Here is a 21,986-nt window from a genome sequence, read left to right as displayed (position 1 = left end):
CAACAGCACTGCTATAAGAGGTAATTCACTTTCCTCAGCCTCTGTCCGTGAAACCCATCTGGAAAATTCTCAGAATCTGTGGTCTTTCATGCTACTAATACGTGGCTGATGCTTCTCGTTTATGACCTTCTGCATGCATTTAGGCTGTCTTCTTGGCAACATCTTCCTGCCTATAGAGAAGGAAGTGGATGGAAAAAGTGGAATTGGTTCAGTTCCAGTTTGAGAAAGACCAACATTATAATATTCACACAGGAGGATAGAAAGGGAATATCTGGATTTTTTATTTTTTATTTTTTTTAGATCTCCTGTATGCATTAGGCAGGGGTTAACAGTAGAAATACAAAGAGCTCCTTAAAAACAGATAACTGCTCTACGATGTATGCATGTGATCTATATTCTACGAGGGAACGTAAAGACCTAGTCTGTCTTGCTCAATAACTTCAAGAACTCATGGTATACAGGAAAGACATGAAAAGTCATCAGCTGACTCCATGCAGGTGCTTTAGGTCCCTGGTTCTTGTGGGATATTTTGTGGACAGGCAGGATAGGGTAAATAGGGGGAGGTGGGAGAAAGCAGTCTCCTTATTCAGGGAGGCATGTGGTATGCAAGACATTATAGGCTTTTCACTCTTTCCTTGTTCTCCATGTACTACCCAGTTAACTCTACAGTCATCACAATCTTTATATATCGGTAATAAGTAAATGCTGCCCTAATAAAAAGAACTATACTTCTATAAAATCATTAAGAGAAGTAATACTTTAAGGTGTACAACAATGAAGAAAAGCAAGAAAAAAAAAAAAAAAAACAGATGACTGCAGGGCAACTTCTGGGAGACTGGTGAAATATGGGGTTCATTCTTGTTTTCACTCTCTGCTCCAGGTATCCTCATCATGATGTCCATGTGTGACGAAGTGCATGTGTACGAGTACATCCCTTCAGTCCGACAGACCGACCTATGCCACTACCATGAACTCTACTACGATGCAGCTTGTACCTTAGGGGCCTATCACCCGCTACTCTATGAGAAGCTGTTAGTGCAGAGAATGAACAAAGGTTTGCAGGACGACCTGTATCGGAAGGGGAAGGTCATTTTGCCAGGATTCAAATCTGTCAAGTGCCCCAAACGAAATAATTTCCCACACTTGTAGAAGAGAGTCCTTCAGAAACAATGTGCAATAAGGTACTACTGTCGTACTATAAACAAGGAGAGAATACTTGAAAAATCTATCTTAGACCAATCTAGTCTTGAGTCTATAAATTGTAATTAAGTAGCAGGCATGAGAAATACTTCTTTTCTGAGCCTGAGTATTTATTACTGCTTTGCAAATAATTAAAGAAAAAAAAGAAAAGCTTAGCTTATGAAAGGTGCAGAGGACATACTTAGGCAGAAGTATAATGTATTGTTGTGGGTGTGACTGTCAGAATTTGTCAGTGGTCTCTTATGCCACATATGCTAAATTGTAACTTTTTTTCTAAATGAATTTATTTAACTGTTAAATCTGGCATTGTGAAACAGCCTGTATCGTTCATGTACAGAGCTGCCAGTTGAACAGTGCAGCATTTCTCGTGGCTCCATGGGATTTTCACACTCTCCAAGAATGAAGTAATTGCTACTCTGAGCTGGGTGTTCATTGATTAGAGGAGACTTTTAATTCCCATTCACACACAGGTTTAGTTACAGGCTTCCAACAGTATAGGGGGCCTTGTGCTGTTTATAAAGTCAATGCAGACACACAAACCAGCTAAATCAGTAAAACTACTGGATGTAGCTTTGATCACAGTGCTTTGGTCACACCATTGCTCACACTGTGTGGGGCAGAGGGAAATGAGAAATTTCTCACTTTTGTAGAAAGCAACAAATATATTGGTAACTTATTGAGGAAAAAAAAAATTCTCCCTGAGAGGCCCATGAAGAAAGTGTGAGGGAAATTATGCCTTCCCCTGGTGTGCACAGGTAAAAACTATCCAAAGAAAGCCAAGGGAGGCTGTGTAGCGCACATATCACACTGAAAGCAAATGTAGAGGGAGCTCACCTTTCTGCAGCAAAGATAGCATTCAAGATTATAGACATCATTTGTTAGGCATTTCATTGTGATACAAATCAATTTCACTTGCTCACAAGTTACTGCTGTTAAGTATAAGGAGTTGTCTGACAAAAGAGGATATCAGCTTTTTTGCTTTTTTTCTTTTTTTCTTTTTTATTTAACCTTTGACAGGCTATACCCCAGAGAAGCTGTAATGCCTGGAAAAAAAAAAAACTGACTGTGGATTGCATATGGAGATAATTTAATGTTTTCCTTCGTAACACACAATGAGAATATTCTCTAAGGCTGTTCTGCAAATCCACCTGAACACTAACACATTTAAAACAGTACGACTTCAGTTTCAGATTTTCTTAAAGGCTGGAGAATTTGTTGATGTTGTTGTGTTATTCTTTTTCCTTGTTTTTTTTGTCATTTTTTCCACACAACTGTACCCTTTCTCTTAGGGTAAGTTAAGTAGAAAAGTATGTGTCCAAAACCACAGCTGTATCCTTTTTATGTCCATTCAGTAAAAATGCAAACAATTCTAAGAGGCACTGAAAAGAGTAGCTGAGTTGAGTGGTTGTGGTGGAAAGTATCTTTTGTGTTTTGTCTTAAGCAACAGGAAGGCAATTAAAGAGTGCAAATGGTATTAATGACTACTTCCTATTCAATAGTAATGTAAGTATCACCAGAGAATTCTTTTTCTGTCTACTCTGCTCTTAGGGACTGATGATTTTTCCCTCCTCAGAAGTGAATAAAATGTCTTCTGTGGGGCTTAGCTTTCTTTTCCTATGTAGCCTCGTAATTTGGGCTATATGGTCCTCTAAGATTCCTCTCATTGACAGAAAGTGTGTCCAGATGGTCTAAAAACTGTACTTCTGTGTTGTGTGGATAATCATGTCCATGAATCATTTTGGTACATATTGAAATGAATGGTTTTTATTTATGTTAGCCTTAGACTCTGGATATATTACATAGTGATTTTTTTTTTAATGTTGTAAGTCAGCAGCTTTTATTCTTAATAACGCTGTTATTTAATCTTGCAGAGAAAAGATAACCTACTTAGAGCTATTCTATTTTTCCACATGCTTGGTAACCTGTTTGCAAAACATTTGAAGTCTGAACCAGTACTGTCAAATATGTCTCTCTCTCCAGTATGTTGGATTAGCTACAACATCTTTGTAAAGAAAGGGAGTTGATTACCTTTCTAGGACTAATGAATATACTACTTTTCCATAAACAGGAAATGATCAAGTTCTTAAAAAAAATAAATAAATCACTTTGGTCTGCAATCACTAACCTTAAACTTTGTTTTCCACGAAGAAGAAAAATACTAACTGTATTACTCAACTACCCACAGCAGGATTATGTTGTATTACTCCCTTGGTAATCTGTCAGAATAATCCACATATCTGTTGTACAGAACAGTGGAATTTTACAAGGTCTCATGTTAACAGGTGATGAACATACCTACTTAATACATCATTTAAATAACGATGCAGAACCAGGTCTGAGACATCAGAAAACTAACTGTGTATTTTTAATTTACTGGACTCTGCACATTCAAGCCCTTTCAGCAGAATCTTTTTTGCCAGTATGCCAAGACTCTTTAACCTTTGAAGATAATTACTGGAACTGTTTCCAGGAGAACGTGGTGTGTTCTTGCCAGCTGCATCCTGATTTATACAGCAGTCAATCAATGCTCCTTCCACTAGTGCTGTGTGGGTGCTGTAGTATCACCTTAGAAGATGCCACAGAGCTGTGCTGCCAGCAATTACTTCCTTGCAATGGAGGAAGACCAACTTGTGATGCCCATCTTCTTGAAAAAATAAGGACCCCAGGAGTGGCTTCCCAGGACTGGTTTCCACTGTGATGTTTCATTGGTCTGTCTGATCAAACACCTGGTGGCTGCTTAAAGAGACTTTATTACCCTACCATGTCTTGTCCTTCTTTTTTTGACACAAGTGCAAGTGCACGTGATTTGCTAACCAAGGGCTCACCTCCACTTTGTGCAACAGGGGAACGGGCAGAAATGAAGAGGGAACATAAAGGACCTTCAGAGGTGCTGCCTTCACCAGTGCATACACTCTCTGTGGCTTTGGCGTTGGTGGCTTGCATGTGAGCTCACCATGTATTTTTGCATTTACAGGCGTATTTCGCTGTCCCTCAGAAGGGCAGAGAGGTCTTTACAAAGATTCATTCAACTTGAAACGATGAGTGAGTGTGTAGTAACACTGAATCTACAATCTTTTAATAATAGTAACATGTGAGAGCGCTGGTTTTAGATACTTACATTAAATGCAGACAATGTGAAAGGAAATGCATTTTCCCACGCAGATATCACAGGGTTGTGTGGTGTGTTGTTTTTTTTTTTTCTTTTTTCTTTTTTCTCTTTTAAAAAAAAAAAAGATATAGGCATGGCTTCATAGCTCTTCTGTGTGGCTGTTGTACACTAACAGAGAGTACCAGAGGCAAGGGAGGTCTGCACAAGCCTGGCTCTTGACATGTGTCATCAGCAAAGCAAATGCTAGGTGATTCCTGAGCTCCCTTCACACATGGTACAATGATGCAGGTTTTAAATGTATGGAGGTTTCCTGACAAATAGGAATAAATTGCCTTCAAAAGCTTTAGAGACTCTTTTCTGTGCCGTGGTGCTGTGGACAAAAGTTGCACTTAGTTGAAACAAAACAAACACAGCAGCATCCTAAGTAAATATGCTGAGTTTATGTTGAATTGCATTATGCTCTTTTTCCCACTGTGAATTCTTTTTTGACTTGTGGTGCTCTATCCTTTTATACATTCAGCCTTTGGATGGTTAAGTCAAGGTATTCTTCTGTTTATTAAAGAAAAATTATGACAGATTTTGCCTCACTTTGAGCCAAAATCTTTCTATCTTTCTAATTAGTAATTGTTCCATTTGTTTATAGTTCTAAAACTTAACCTGCGCATAAACTCACAGTTCAGTTTAGTGTAATTCCTTAAATTAAACTACTAAATCTTAAGAAATACGTACGTTAAGACAGAGATTGTTTACACATTCTAATCTGCAATCTCTCTGTACAAATTTAACTAAATCATTGCTTGTCTTTGATCAGGACACTTTCTTTGATAAAAACATCCAAATTCTGAACTTGTTCCTACAGATCTCTTGGCAAACTCAACAAAACCAAGAGAGTTTTTTACTTAAATTAAGTATCTACACTACATGGTTGCGCAGACAGAACTCAATCATTTTGGAAGTGGATTGACCTAAATAGGAGTTCAAAATAGATGTAGACCAGCTCAATGCATAATGATTTTATTATTATTATTATTATTTTTCCCCATTTCCTTCCTCCTCAGCAGTTCTTAAGGATCGAAAATACCACTTGGACAGTGACATAGATGTACCATGAAAAGAATATTGAATGTATTGACTGCAAAAATAAATGGCTACTCCTTTTCCCTTCATGCTTTCTAGAACTGATGAATATTAAATAAATTAAATTGCTATTTGAAATAAGTAATTCAGAAGACTGTAATTGGAAAGCATCTAGATATTTCCTGGAAGCTATCCTCTCACATGCAAGGAGGATACCTGATTTAACTGTTTGAAAATTAAAGTAGCCCATGTCTGGGCATACCTGCATCATTAAATGAATTTTAACACTATAAATTTCTTCTCTCTGCCTTAGTGATCTGATTCAGAGTATTGTTCTTGAAATAAGCTTTGTGTGTAAAAGCCTTACATTTATCCATATCATCTCATCACTCGTAATATGTAGTCATCAAACTATTCAAATATAGACTGTGTACTTTTTTAATAGCTTTGAGAATTATTTTGTATGATGATTTTTTTAAATGAATGTGTACTCTAATAACAAAGCTTAAAATTTTACAGGAGTCACATTTTTAAGCGGTGTTTGTATACATTTTAACACTTTTTATATTTTCTATTATGATTTTGTATATTTTTATGTATGCACAGTGTACAGATTTTTTCCTGTAAATAAAACATTGGTTTTCATTTGTTTAAGAGTGCTGGTCTTTTCATACTGGCTTGAGTGAATGACACTGAACCGTAGATGGCATGAAACAGGGAAGGTAAATGACATTGATCTCAAATTGAAATGGACAGATAGGCTGCCAGCTTTCAGTAAACTACGGAAAATGGGAAAAGTTCTAAAGACAGTTTTATTCTAAAACGAATGTGTCTACCCGAACAGGTGTTCTAGGATTCCCGCAGGAGGACATACTATGCTGCTACAGCTTTGACAGTCAATTTCTTAGGATAGTCTAGCCCTCTAAGGAGGTCGTGCTCTGGTTACTTGATGCTGCACTCAAAATGCTAATAAACTTAAGTGGCTGTGCCATCCTTTCAAAGAATCCAGCATCATGTCTTAGCATGAATATAATTTTTAATTAATTATGAAATAAATGAAAAACAACTTACCGAAGGGAAAGCATAAGTTGCTATTCAGTCTGTGATGAAGTACCATACAATGTAACCAATATAAATCTGCATAAATCCATGAATGTGAGGCATTCCACTGCTTTTGGTAGCCTTTGAACTATGCAGTGGCTGAAGTTGGGCTAACAGAGGTGGTATAAACTGTTTTCATCCCAGACAGTCACAGTGACTCCATGCCTACAACAAAGCTAGTTGCACATCAGTAGAACGTTAAGCGTTTGATTGCCATCATGTAAACTCCTGGCAGCCAGTAATCATGCAGCTCATGCTTTGTATTTCACCACCTCCTGGCAGGCAACATTGAGGGGATAATTACTATATGCCATGATTTGCAAGTAACACCTCTCAGAACAATGAGCTACACTAGGGGAAACTGAGTGCTGGGATGCATGGAAGAAGCAACTAATTAATGCTTTTCAAATCCTTCAGCTTTGCTTTTACTCTGTTTTTTTTTTTTTTCTTTCATTAAAACACACACACAAAGAAAAAAGATCACTGTCTTGCATATGATAAAACACTCATTAAACGTAATTGCTTATGACATGGGAGAAGACATTCTTGTCTCACAGCATGTCCCACATGCATACAGACTAGTACATCAGTAGCAGGTGAAAACCTATGAACTATATTGTGTTGGGTACAGAGAATATCTTGCTCTTCTCCCTGTTCTTTGGCAGTGATGACTATAGAGGAGGTGTGACATTATTTTTCTGATAGTATCTCAAGGAACCTCAGAGGCAACTGATTTTCAGGTTTCATTCCCAAAATCAGACTGCTCCTTTCTGAACAGTGAAGGAGTCATCCTTTATCTTTTTATTCTTAGAAATCAGCTGTGTTTTCACTTGAGCAGCTCAGAGGGGCATGGTTCTCTGACAGGTAGAGCTTCATACAGTCATTTTGTTCTGTTTATTGTCAGCTTGCCTGTTGTCATCTGGCTGAAAGACACATCTCAGAGGATGATTGCTCCAGCCTGCTGTCTTGACTGCAGCATGAACCTGTTGAACAGCTAGACAAGCTGTGGAGGAGCCAGTCTTTTCCTGTAATCACACCCTCCACTTTCTGCAGGAAACTGCACCTGCAGCAGTGATGATTAAGCAGCGACTTACTGTGGGACTGCTTCATCAATCAGTATGAATAGTCATATGCACAGTCTACTAACACTAGTGGTTTGGCTGAACTTCTGTTCTTGCCCTTCTAGCATCTTGGTTTTCTCAGGGTAACTGGTAGATAATTTGATTGTTTCATTGGAATAGCATGAATTTATCTGCTGCACATTAAAACCTATCGATGTCTACTCAATTCATGTACCTGTCTTTAATATTTACATTCCACTTTCTTACAGTGGTAAGTTACTCCAGATAGTGTACTTGAAAGCAATTACTTCACTTTTGTGGAAGTACAGCCTGAGCCTAAGCTTCAAGCCTTGCTACCCAAAGCAAGTAGAAGTGCATGTCCTCTTTCTTTTGGCTAAAAATATGCAAATGTTCAAATAAATAAGTTTGATAGACATGCTAACTGGATGCATTAAAATGTCAGGGAATTAATTGTCAAGAAGTAATATTGTATGCTTGTTTTTTTGGTTTTGTTGCTGTTGTTGTTGTTGTTTTCCCAGAACCAGAATAGCCACCAGAGAACTGACAGCACAAAGTAAATTGTGATAAATTGTGGGGGAACTATAGCTGATTCAACTGCTGTATTCTTAAAAATTACACAATTGAGGAAAGGGGTTCAGGGGAAGGAAGTGGGAGAAACAAGTAATGAAGAAGTACAGCAAAGAAGGAGAGAGAAACATAAAAAATGTACTACGCCATTTGGAAACGTTTGCAGAACTGCTGCTTTTTTTCCTAATGTTCAATTGGTTTTGGCTGCTTGCTTTCTTATTTTTTTATTGCACATTTAAAGAAGAACCCAACTCAACTGTTGTTCTTGCTTCTGCCAGGCTTAGTGTGGTGGGATGTGATTTCAAAATGAACAACTAAGGTAGACTTATGAACAGCAATTGACTTCTGCTTTGCCTCAGCTTCTTTGTAAACACAAGTCCCATGAATTGAACTCAGAAAAGACTAATGTCAGCAGAGTTATGGGATCACATTGCTACACTCTGAACAACCTCCTCCATCTGCTTATACTTGTCTCTATGACAAGTGAAATAAAACCCATTTCCTCTGGTAACCTGTTTCTGTACACAGACAAATACGAATTAAATACCCTCTTGCTTACAGGGTGCTGACAGATAAGGGATAATTGCTGTAGCCACAGCTCCTTATATACTTGTGAGAAGACTCCAGAAACCTTGAAGAGTTCATGAGGACAGGGAATAGACTTCACATCTGCCTTGATTTTATGGGAGCAGCCAGAGGGAAAAATTGCTACCAGTGTTGACTCCAGGCTGTGTCAGCTGCTGTTAATTACCTTTCTCCCAGACAGTTTTCTGGCTGTGACTGCACTTCCTGATTAAAATATCTTGCTGGCCCACCTTCCAAACAGTGTTCTTTTCCACAATCAGTCCTGGAGTGCTGATGCATGTGATGGCCTGCCTACAACCTGCATCACAGCCGCCATGTGCAGCAGGTATGTCTCCTGTGCTGGTGAGGTGCTAGGGGAAATGGAAGAGGTCTGTCTGGGGCATTATGGATTGTGTTCTATAAGGATAAAAGTTTTTTATATTATTTATTTATTTGTTTGTGTCTTGTATGCATAGTTCAGTCATTCTTATAGCATTTCAAACAAACATGACATGAACATGCTTCAAGAGTTCCTGACTTATGGGTTTTCTGATGTTTTGTAGACTAGATGGAGTTCCTGATCCAAAGTATCTACAACCCAGATTAAGAGAGTGAGAGTAGGAAGGATTTTTGGCATATTACAGTGAGAAATTTAGACAAAGCAGAGATACTTAATGCATTTTTCACCTCTGTCTTCCACACCAGTGATGGGCTCTGGGACCCCAGCTGTCCTGAGTTGGAGGGTTGTGACTGCAGAAATGATAAACTCTCAGTCAACCCTGAACTTATGCTGGATTTGCTGCTCCACCTGGGTGCATATAAGTCTATGAGGCCTGATGGAAATCATCCCACGATACTCAGAAAGCTGGCTGATGTCATTGTGGGATCTCTCTCAATTGTTTTTCAACAGTCTTGGGAATCCAAACAAGTCCCAACTGACTTGAAGCTGGCAAATGTGGTCCCAATTTTCAAGAAGGGTGAGAAAGATCCTGGCAATTACAGGCCTGTCAGTCTCACTTCAGTGCCTGGTAAAATTACGGAGAAGATTATTCTGGGAGTTACTGAAAAACATCTGAAGGACAACACAGCCATTGGTCAGAGCCAACATGGTTCACTAGGGGAAGGTCATGTCTAACAAATTTATTTTCCTTCTATGACAAGATCACCCAGCTAGTTGACCAAAGGAAGACAGTTGATGTAATCTTTCTGGATTTCAGTAAAGTTTTTGATACTGTCTCTCACAGTATACTTCTGGACAGAATGACCAAAATACAGTTAGATAAAAGCATACTAAGATGGGTGAACAATTCGCTGATGGGTTGGGCCCAGAGGGTTCTTATAAATAGAGTTACATCAGGCTGTCAACTACCAGGGTTCCCCAGGGCTCCATTTTAGGACCAGTCCTCTTCAATGTTTTCATAAACAATTTAGATATAGGACTTGAAGGATTTTTGAGCAAGTTCAAAGATGATACAAGATGGAGTGGAGATGTTGACTCCATCGAGGGTGATGAGGCCTTGCAGAGAGATCTGGACAAATCAGAGAGCTGGCAATCACCAGCTATATGAATTTTAACAAGTGCAAGTGCCAGATTCTGCACCTGGGAAGGGGCACCCCTGGCTATACGTACAGACTAGGGGACAAGATGCTGGCGAGCAGCCCTGCAGAAAGGGATCTGGGGGTTTTGGTCAAAAGCAAGTTGAACATGAGCCAGCAGCGTGCCTTGGCAGCCAGGAGGGCCAACCCTACCCTGGGGTGCATCAAGCACAGCATTGCTAGCCAGCTGAGGGAAGTGATTGTCTCGTTCTGCTCTGTGTTGGTGTGGACTCACCTTGAGTATAGTGTGCAGTTTTGGGCACCACAGTATAAGAAAGACACAAAGCTACAGAGAGCATCCAAAGGAGGGCAATAAAGATGCTAAAGGTTCTAGAAGAGAAGACATGAGGAGTGGCTGAAGTCACTTGGATTGTTCAGCCTGGAGGAGACTGAGAGGAGGCCTCATCACAGTCAACAACTTCTTCACGAGGGGGAGCAGAGAGGCAGGCACTGATCTCTGCTCTCTGGTGACCAATGATAGGACCCAAGGGAACGTCTTGAAGCTGCAACAGGGAAGGGTCAGAACGGATATCAGGAAAACGTATTTGACCAAGATGGTGATCGGATACTGGAACAGGCTCCCCAGACAAGTCATGACAACAAGCCTGCCAGAGACAAGAATCATTTGGACAATGCTCTAAGACAGATGGTCTGATTTAATATTTTTTTTTTTTGGGGGGGGGGAGGGAAGGTGGTCCTTTGGCAACTCAGGAGTTAGACTCAATGATCCTTGTGGGTCCCTTCCAACTTGGATATTCTATGATTCTATACCTTTTCTGCAAACTAAAAACACCTGAGGTTTACCCCCTAGGAGTAGTGTTGCTGCCTATGAGGAGTGTGAGACAGGAGGATCATATGAAATATATCCTGAGCACAGAGAGGGCAGATGTATGGACTACCAACCAGGAGGAAAAGACAGGGAAAGTTTTGTTTAGGGCCGGTTTCTGAGCCTGGTTTTTCAGACAAGTGGACAGCTGTATTTGCCGAAGCTTCCATCTGAATCAAGCAACACTATTTTCCTTCCATAGCAATATCCCTCTCTGGACGTTTGGGGTCATTTTCCAGCAACTTTCAGTGCTTGTTCTTTTCTATACAAATGAAATTTTAAACTATCTGATGGACCTAATTTAGACTTTACAAATACATGGGGCTGAACATAGGTATCAGGCCATTAGGCAGTTTAATGAACACCTGAAGCAACCCAGGAACAGCAGAGATGAGAATAAAACAAAGCAATAATCTGTTGCCAAAATAATACCAACAAAATTATTCCATGGTCGAAGAGCAGGGAAGGCAGAAACGAAAGATCACATAACAATGTCTGAGAAATATTACCTGATTTTCATGAATATAGCATACTATTCAGATAATCCCTGATCATTTAAAAGTATTGTGAAGATAAGTCCTTGTGTAACATGCATTCTCATATAGAGTAAACAAAGTCAGAGACCAAAGCTGCATGGATCATAAACTGGGGATAGTTATTTTGTTAGAGGAAACAATTTAAGAGAGGCTTTCATTTACTTATACTTCAATGCAACCAGCATGGCTGCTGAATTTCCAGGAGGCTGTCTGTGCACATGAAAGCACAATATTAACAATGCTACTGCATCTTCATTGCACATTGCTTTAAGAAACCCCTGATGCTTTCAACAGGGTTTATTACTGCAGAAGAAAAGACCGATTGTAATATTTATCTCATACTAGCTCTTCACTGGCCTTAAGTAGAGCTACTAAAACCTATACTATATATAAAAAGGGCAGCTTATATGAAGTTAATTTTTTCCTACCTTAAAGGAACTTAAGAAAGAAGAGTTTCCTAAAGCAGTGTGAGGAACAAGAACACGCAAAAATCTTCAGTGAACAGCAACAAAATGGACCCTGTCTCTGTTTTCTATTCTCATTTCAGTAAGTCAGAATTGTTTAGGGCTTTGCAGTATGATTGATGGATCCTGACTGACAGAGGCAGCAGCAAATTTACCAGTCCCTACAGTAACATTTTCTTTCATGAGAAGAAATGAAGGGTCTATTACTACTGTAATATGTGATGAGTGATTCCAGATCATTTTGAAATAACTCTCATTTTGCTGAAAGTTCAAATCATAGCAACAAAAATTATTTTGACACTTGAAAAATGTATGTGTTTATATAGTCATCATCAATATGTTGTTCTGCCTACCTGTTTTCCTCTTGCATTTTCATTTCTTCTCCCATAGACTCTGGATCAACCCATAAGAATTAAAAGAAAGACTACAGCTAACTGTGGTGGACTTAGACCAGTATGTACCTGTCCCAGTTCTGTTATTACTAAAGCATATGCACACGTAGAATTGTACGTAGTATGTAGAATTGTGACCTGATTGTGTTCTTGTTGCCCTGGCTTATGAGTGCTCTATCCTTAGCTGTAGTCTGTGTGTAATGCATATTTAGGGAAAATAGTTCTTCAGGATGTTTCTTCCACAGCTCCACTGAGGCTGAGACCAAGAACACCACACAAGGAAATCCAAATCCCTTATTTTCATTAGATTGTTTTTGTATCACCATACCATTGGTATCTTCCATTGTGAATTATTCAGGCTTTTTTTGTCTGAGGCTGCATCACTGTCTTACGCTCTACTAATACACAAACACACACACACACAAACCTTCAGCAGCTTGTGGGCATTTTATCTGCTGTAGAGTAAAGCAATCTACCTGCTAAATGTGGTCAGATGAGTTCACAGCAACTTTCCTCAGCACTACTTTTCATACTGCCTCTGGCTGAAATGCAGGTTATTATGAGCCCTCCCCTTTCAGTCCCCCTCCACACCCCAAAATTCCCACATCACCTTCCCTGTTACTACGCTTCCTGTTGTCCAAAATGATTCTTTCTGTTGGTTGCGACAGATGACATTCTAGAAGGCCTCTGATACGGTAATGATGGAATAATCTTTCGATTACCAGATACAAATCCTGTTGTTAAATGAGGACTCTTGTTACGGAGCTCACACTGTTTTTCAGACAATGAGAGCTGCAGCATGGTAACTAGTGGGTATGAGGGATGGGAGCCAAGTCATTTTTATATTTTATCTTAACCTCTGTTTGCATTCAATTAGGAGTTGATTTAATCCAAAACAAAATTAAAAAGCATTGGGAATGGTTCAACTTGTGACCATGTTGTGATAGTATCTGTTTGTTTTCATGTACTACTTCACTCTGCACTGGTGCAGCCTTGCCTTGAGTGCTGTGAACAGTTTTGGGTACCACAATAAAAGCAAGACATAAAACAGAGACGGTCCAAAGCAGAGCTATGAAGATAGTGAAGGGTCGGGAGGGGAAGACATGCAAGTAGTGGCTGAGGTCCCTCCCTTGGTTTGTTCAGCCCAGAGCAGAGCAGGCTGAGGGGAGGCCTCATGGCGGCCTGCAGCTCCCTCACGAGGAGAGTGGACGGGCAAGAGCTGAGCTCTGCTCTCTGGGGACAGCGACAGGACCCGAGGGAACGGCATGGAGCTGGGACAGGGGAGGGTCAGGATGGGTGTGAGGGAAAGGTTCTGCACCCAGAGGGTAGTCGGGCACTGGGACAGGCTCCCCAGGGCGGTGGTCACAGCACCGATGGAGTTCAAGTGTTCGGACAATGCTCTCAGACACATGGTCTGATTTTTGAGTGGTCTTGTGTGAAGCCAGGAGTTGGATTCGATGATCCTTGTGTGTCCCTTCCAACTCAGGATATTCTATGATTCTATGATGATAAATAATACCACAGAACTGACTGGGTTGAGAAATCAGAATTTTTGTTGTGAGAGAGAATCTAATACTTCTCAAATTTCTTCCAAATCTGTGACAAAACCAAAACAAATTAAAAAAAAATCCGGACAAAAGCTTGACTGGCAAAGTATCCAATTATAGGCAGATACCTGCAGGGCACAGTTTAGACTCACTCTGCCTGTTTTCCTATAAACTGGATTTCCACGCTGGGCTACATTTCGCTGCATTTTGTTCTCTAGCTAAGCCACAACTCTCCTGCATTTGTGCATGGGACATGCAGCGTGGGAAGGGAGCTTGATCTGTAAAGGATAAAGGACAGCATTTCTCTTTGAAAATAGATTTTACAGGAACCAATGTGTAGAGGCTTAGGCAAGGAAATATGTCCTGAAATTGAATGTTTTGTCCTTAAGTTTTCCCAGCTGAAAATACAGTTGGCAAAGTTAACAGCTTCAAATTTTGCAGAAACCACATTTTGCACAGAGCAGATGCTTTCATGGAAAATTTCTCAACAAGTTACAAAATTGCCTGGTTTTTATTTTATAACTTGCATAGAAATCCCTTGAATTTGTCGTTGGTCATCACTGAGAGAGAAGATGGTAAAAGTGAAAAGAATGACGTACACATTTTGGTTAACTTTGAATTCCTCTTTCAGTATATTCATATTGGCCTAAAACCAGTACACACAGAAGCCTTATCACTCTCTGAGTTGTAAAGTCCTGAGTAATATTTCCCCCAAAGGAATAAAATGCTACATCTGGACCAGAGTCATCCGTAAAATACTCAATTTGCATAGTTGTACCCTATATAACAGACCATGACCATACACCCATTTCTGAAAATCTGGTCATAATTTAGTCACAGTAAAGGGATTTAAGAAGTCACTGTAGAGCTGTAGTTCTTTTTTTTTTTTTGATTTAAATTCAGAAGATAACAATAATCAAGGGAGTTAAACACTGCAAATAAGATGACATAAACAAGAAATAACTCCTAATGCATTGAAGCGTTGGTCCTTTTCTAATATTCAGTGAACTGGTAGGAAGTTGTTTTCCAGATGAAATACACAGTCCCAAGCATGATTACCAATAAGCTTATAATTTAGTTTTTGGGTTTGTTGTTGTTGTTATTATTTGAATTTTTCAAAACTTCAGAAAACTAAAAGAGATATTATAAAAGAAAATAAAAGAGGAAGGCTGGAGCATTGCCTTTGCCACTTCAGGTCAATGCCACAAGAATGGCCCATTGCCTACAGAGCAAGGGAATGCAATTAACAAAAGTCAGGACCTTTGCAGGTCTGTTTTTGCCATGACTACATATTAGTGATGGCAACTGGACATATTTATGGTCACTGGCATTTGCATAGTATCAAGGGCACATACTTTTGTATCATGAGACTGTATATATAGCAAACAGTACTATTAATGTTGTTTTTAATTGTGTTTACATTCGATGTCAAAAGAATGAAGTGCCTTGATCACTAGAGAAAACTAAAAGAACTGAACTTTTTTAACCTAGCAGTATGAAGAAAGTCATCTGACTGCTGTTTCTGAGTATGAACAGAAGACATCCCAAAGAATAAGTTTTTTTTGAGTAAACCAGGAATGAAAGATTATAAACTGGCTACAAGCAGACTTAGTTTGGAAGTTGGCTGACTAGACACCTGAGGAACAAAGCTCTGCAATGCCTTCTGGTTCAAGAAACAAGGAACATCAATTTGTTTTCAGTCTCACATGGTCAAATTTCTTAATGGGATTAAAAGGTGCAGTTTATAATGAAAAGGGACCTAATCTAATGAATTACAGACCTAGTAGATTTCTATATTTTATGTCACATATTCAATACTGTGGAAACCATTACATCCTTGAGTACAGTAGCTTCTTTGTCCTGAATGGAGAAGGACATCGTGATTAAATCATAGAGTTATACAGATCTGAATTAGATTTGTCATGCAAGTTCATGAGGTTTTAGGCAGTAATCTAACCTTTGATACTCAAATTTCTTCTGCTGCAAAACTAGGATGATGATATTCACCTGCTTTATGAGGATAATGAGGATTAAATAAATTAATTAAATATTTATTTAGAGGAAGCTACATAAATGCTGAAAAATTCTCTGATTAAGAAATCTCTCTTTTTTTTTTTTTTTCTCTCCATCACCTAATCTGAAATGATTATTGCTTGAATTGTTAGCTGGATACATGACTGCAAAGATATAGCTGGTAGACATAGTAAAACACTGAGAAGTAATATCAACTGACAGATGAAATACACCAAAACGTCCTGCTCTGGATAAAATTATAGTATTATGCCACTGCTACATCACAAGAGATTACTCAGTGATTGAACAAGAGAGACAAATGAGAATTTCTATTACCTCCAGGCTTACACTTATCTTTTCAAATCTTTTTCATCTGTTGAATTTGATAGTCTTCACAAAGCAACTAAACTCTTTGCTTATATAATTGGTTGCATTGTCTTACAGATTCTGTTTTCTTCAGATGACATATGCTTGCATACAGCTTTGAAAATAAAGGCTGCAGCAAATATATAGCTGGAGACCTACTTGTTAAATGTGGACATGTTAGAGAAAAGCAGAAACATTAGAATTAACACAGAGAAATCTGATGCTAAATTAATGTTTGTCCTTCAACAGATGAATTTTAGTGTTGGCTAAAATTCAGTCTGATTCCTGACCTGGGGATGCAGCTGAGAGCACTGCAACAGAAGCTCCCTGTTCAGTGTCACCTGGCAATGTTATTTGAAGAACAGCAGAAGTTCAGCCTACCTACAGATCCTGTTCCCCTTTGTAGGACCTTATCTGTCCGCACCAAACTTGGAAATCAGTCCAGAAAAAAAACACACCAAAATGCTAAGTGCATACACTTAACTTGTAGATCACTCTGAGGTACTAGCAAGACAGAAACATCATGGTCATTATACCTTATCCTTTTTTCCTGCATTTCTCTTATCACTGACTGAACTGTTGACCATCCTAAAGCCCCTTGAGGACAGACACACATGTGAAGACAGCAAAGAAATATTGATTTGAGTTTCTGCTGGTGTATACTTGCAAGAGCAAACAGGATACCAAGGGGCCTTGCTTATATGAATCCCAACACCTTTTATTTAGGTGTGAATGTGCCATATTCCTTGCTTCTATGGTCATCTGAATACTGCAAACCTCCATTTAACTCTCAATCTACCTCGTAGGTTTGATATTACTGTTGGAAGTGTGTGAAAATGGCTGATTTTAAATGGTGTCCTGAAACTCCCAGCACAACCACAGGCTGATCATGATAGGTAAGTGCAAACAATTTGCTGAAACAGTCTTACTTGTACCAGAGAAAAGCTTAGGGATGTAACCCTGCTTATTCTTTGAATTCTTAAACAGTTCATTGTTTCATTCCCTTTGTACAGTGACAGTGATTTTAGAGGCTGAATCTTTTCATAAGGGTATTTCCTTGCTATCCACCAAACAGGTACCAACGTTAATCTCCTTTCATACAATCACTACAGTTAACTCAATTTCCTAGACTATGACCCTTTCTACTGACCAGTATCACCTGCAAAGTTGTCAGGAGAAAGCTGAGGCAATTGTCCTTCTTTTCTGAGCTAATTTCAGTGAAAATGCATTAGGGTGGATGAGACAATTTTAGATTTCAACTACATTTTAATTTTAAAATTTGAGTTGTCAAAAGGGATCACAATTTTTACCTGTTGCAGTTTACCTGCATAATGCCTAGGGGCTTATTCTAAATGAAAATGATAACTTTAAGCCTCAGAATAAGCAGTTTAGCCAGCAAGGTTTACAGAACACGTGAGATAATAAAAAACAAGTGATGCAGAGTGCCAGCTGACCAATGCCTGGACAGTCCCTGAGCAACAGCAGCCCCTTGGCCAACTCTCTCTACTTTTTATTGCTGTCATATGGTAGGGAATATCTCTTTGGCCAGTTTGGGTCACCTGTCCTGGCTCTGTCCCCTGTCCCCTCCCAGCTTCTGGTGCACCCCCAGCCTACTCACTGGCAGGGCAGCATGAGAAGCTGAACAGTCCTTGGATCTGTATAAACACTGCTCTGCAACAATTAAAACATCAGTGTGTTATCAACATTATTCTCATCCTAAATCCAAAACACAGCACCATAACAGTTACTAGGAAAAAAAGTAACTCTATCCCAGCCAGAACCAGGACATTGCCCTTCACTTTCTCTGTCTTCCTGAAAGGAAGATCTAAGTGGACATCATTTCTGTTACTGTCATCCCTGATACTAACTAGCCCAGTAAACACGTTTATCCTGTGTTTGTGTTTGTTCACGTTTAATTGTTTCCATATTTATTTAGTATTTTGCTTGACCTGAGTTTTGGTGACCTGGCTGCCTGCTTGCTACTTTTCATGTAGGTCTGAACAAACAAGTCCTAAACTCTTCTGTGATGTTGAGGCTGGTCCAGCCCTTGGAAAGCATCCACAGGACAGGCAGGATAATGCTGAACATATTCAGCCAGGTTGCACCAGGAGTGTAGCCTGGGACAGCATGATGTTAGCTGGGGCTGCTAAATGTACTTGTAACCCTAATTAAATAGGTTATTTATCTGATCTGATCTTTTTGTCATAATCTGAGAGAGAAATACCTAAAGTAATTCTGAACTCACTGTGTGAGATGCAATTGTACTTTATGACAGCTGTAAAGGTGCCCTTGAGACGTCTCTTCCTTTTGCCCCTCAACTTTAAAAAGTCATACTACTGCTTGTTAGGTAATGCAGTGTCACTTCTTTATGTCACTATTATATACCCAATATCAGACCAGATAACAGTGAAAGAAGAGATTAAAAAAAAAAAAAAAAAAGATCATTTATTAACATCTTATTAACATCTACATGAATTTTAATGAAAAAAATAGCAATTTATAGCAATAAATCTTCTGATAAGTCCACAAACCTCTAGAAGGTCATGAACTTAAAAAAATGGGATTTATTTTCAGGACTTAATAGATATGTTTCAATTTGTCCATAAAATGAGGTTTAACACAATTGTCTCTTTATTGTGTACTGTCTTTCCAGATCTGTCCTACTGTGTTCTCATGCAGCTAAAGTATCTTAGTTTTCCAAGGGGAAAAATGAGCACTTTAAAAAAAAAAAAAAAGACAACAAAAACCCATTAACTTACCCACATATTCCTGCAGCTTGAAGACTGAAACATTACCTTTTGTGGGAAATGCTGAAAACTGCACAATACCACATGAAAATTGACTGTGAAAATACAGCTGTTATGTATCCAGCTGGGAAATGTTAAGGTTATTATTTTCTTCTATTTTTCTTTATGACTGTCATGTGTAGACTCTGTTTCCCAAAGTGCATATGCATTTCTCCCTGCTCGGCGCATAAGGCAAGATCAAGATGGACTGAAAAGGGCTGTTAGAAAACTGTATATAAGGTGCAAAAATCTTATCACTAAAGAAGGACTCGTTTCAAGTTCCACAAAGGCATTTGAAGAGGGGTTGGCCTGGTAGTGATCCGCTTGGTGAGCGGTGGGGTGGTGGTACAGCTCCCCACTGCAGCCACAGCACATCTGGGAGGTGTCTGACTTGTGACCTGGGTCAGTGCCACCTCTCTGGATGGTGTGTTATCGCACATCCAAATGCAGCTAAACAATATGAAAATGCCTTTCCTTTTTCTCACAGTTGTAACCTACTGGGGAAACTCCACTTCCCTGCTGGGTTAACTCCTGCTTATCACACATCGGTCTCCAATACTGTTACCTCACCTCTTTATAGCCTCTCCGTTGATGCTGCCAGCTTGGGCCCAGGTGGCTATGTTATATCACATGCATGAGCAATGAAGATAAATATGAAGAAAATGCAATGCGTGAGCAGCCCTGTTGCAGCAACAAGGCTGTGTGCCTAAGTGCTCACTCATGAGAGAAGAGAGAAGCACAATTACACATGCTGGCTCCAGGTCTTGTTGAGGAGCACTCTTAAGTACATTATTATTCACATCTCATTGTGCATCAGAAACAAATAACAACAACAACAACAACAAATGCAGAATTCTTTGCAGTTGGCTTAGTTTGCTCATTCTTTTAATTTATTCGCCCTCACCAAGCCCCAAAACATGATAACTTTGGAAAGGTCACAGTATTAATTATTTTCAGACAAGTTTGTATATTCTTGTCAGCATCACTTCTCCAAATCCTTGGGGAAGGTGACAAGGTCCGCTTCTATTTTTATAAGTGTAGTGATTTTAATTCACTAAGTCAGGGTAGAAATCAAACTGGTAATCAGTAACTTCTATTCACATCTAAAACAGCCCTTCCCTCACATTCTCCCTCCTTGCTTTTGCTCAGAGGTACTTTCTGACACCAGAAATAGGACACTGATTATCACAGTGTTGGAGTGGTTATTTTTGTGGGTGTGTGTGTTTGGTTTTTTGTTGGTTTGTTTGTTTTCCAAACTGCAATATGCAAAACAGTATTAGAAGTGCTGGTTTGCGTTTCAGTAGTCCAGGGAGACATAGGTGTACTGCCTGAGTGACTAAATGTCTGGAAATAACTGCTGAAATCATGTAATTAGTCTGAAGCCCATGAACCACAGTTGAGCAAGATCATTTTACATCAGCAAAAGTTGTAACATATAATCTGATCAGGGGCTTCCAAGTGATTGTTTCTAGAGATCCTTAAGTGATAAGGTTTCATTTGTCTAAAATTTGGCTGTCAATTGCAGTGAAGCAAATTCCTGTTTTCTCTGAGTGCTACCTTGAAATTATGTGAAATAGCAAGTGCAGACTGACTCAGTCTCAATACCCACTTCTCATTCACAGCCATACCCTCTCAAGCACTTATTATTCGTATCTCGACTTCTATATCAATAAAAAATGAATGAACTTCTCATACATAAGATAAGGCTAACGTGAAAAGCTGCTGCACTATTGTGTTATCCAGCTATTGATGCCTAGTTTTCAGTGAAGTATGTCCTGAAGTACAGTTACATCCATCAGAAAGTTTTGGGTTTTTGAGTTCCTGTAGTTCTATGGACTACAGGAAGGCAAGATTCCCCTATCTGTGCAACAGCAAGTCCATGGTTGTGGGGAAGCTGGTATCTCTCTGGTGAAGGCTTAACAACTGCTTGTATGTAACATGTGGAAGAGGAGGTTTCTGTCAGCATCACCATGGTAGAAGGAAGGAAACTGAAGCTGTCATAAATAACTTGTTGGGGTAGCTGCATGGATGGAAGTTTGAAGATGTTACTTCAATCTCAGGCAGTTCAAGCAGTTTAGTGCTTTACAGCTTTGTCAGTGAAGCTTAATGCAAGCCTGGAATGATGTTTTTAGACCAGCAATGGTCCAGCTGAAACTATGCCTTTCTGTGCTCCTGGAGAGGAGCAGCAAAAGGACAGCAGCATAAGCCATGAGGTCCTGCATGAGGGAGTCCCTGCCACTGGAAAGAAATTCACCCCAGCTATTTTATCACGTCAGGTCAGTGCAGAAGGAACCAACAAAGGTTAAACTATTATTTTTTTTAATTATTATTATTTTTCCTGGGGTTTCTGGACCATGAAAGTGACTCAGAACATGTTCAAGAGTTAATTTAAAGGTGTATTCTGCAGGATGACTTTTAAGGCAGGCTCAGAGGGTGGCAATTCCACGATACTCCAGATTGCTTTATGACAGATGGAAGCTAACACTGCGGCTGCAGTCAACCAGTGCTGTTTTGCAACCTTCAGAGCAGGTCCCAAAGCAAAAAGGTTAGCTTATGTACAGAGACCTAGAGATTAAGCCATATGTTCTTGGTGTATTTACAAAATGCGTGAGTAAATAGCCTACTGTTGGCATCTTGTATCCAAAAGACATGACCATGAAAAATACAGGCTAGATAATTTTTGTTTTGGGATGCACCAGCCTCCTATGACAATTCTCAGCAAAACATGAAGCCCAGAGAAGCTAAGTGCTGGGAAGGAGA

At 39.4% G+C, this 21,986-nt stretch overlaps 2 protein-coding genes across 16 annotated transcripts in view; one reads left to right on the top strand and one right to left on the bottom strand.

The window, feature by feature from the left end:
• The window catches only part of ST6GAL2 (ST6 beta-galactoside alpha-2,6-sialyltransferase 2), a 180,519-nt gene extending 176,560 nt beyond the window's left edge, over positions 1-3,959 (top strand). For all 11 annotated transcript variants that reach the window (XM_013190226.3, XM_066984854.1, XM_066984842.1 and 8 more), the window contains one exon: positions 881-3,959. In XM_013190226.3, the coding sequence (XP_013045680.2) occupies positions 881-1,149 (269 nt within the window). In that variant the 3' untranslated portion in view covers positions 1,150-3,959. The remainder of the gene's footprint in view (positions 1-880) is intronic.
• LOC106041660 (pinopsin-like) overlaps positions 1-21,986 on the bottom strand; it is a 102,756-nt gene that overhangs the window by 10,984 nt on the left and 69,786 nt on the right. The window lies entirely within an intron of this gene.

The sequence above is a fragment of the Anser cygnoides genome, chromosome 1 (genome assembly GCF_040182565.1).
Source record: "Anser cygnoides isolate HZ-2024a breed goose chromosome 1, Taihu_goose_T2T_genome, whole genome shotgun sequence".
Classification (NCBI taxonomy): domain Eukaryota; kingdom Metazoa; phylum Chordata; class Aves; order Anseriformes; family Anatidae; genus Anser; species Anser cygnoides.
Note: the sequence above shows the minus strand (reverse complement) of the source record. Positions and strands in the feature narration are given on the sequence as shown.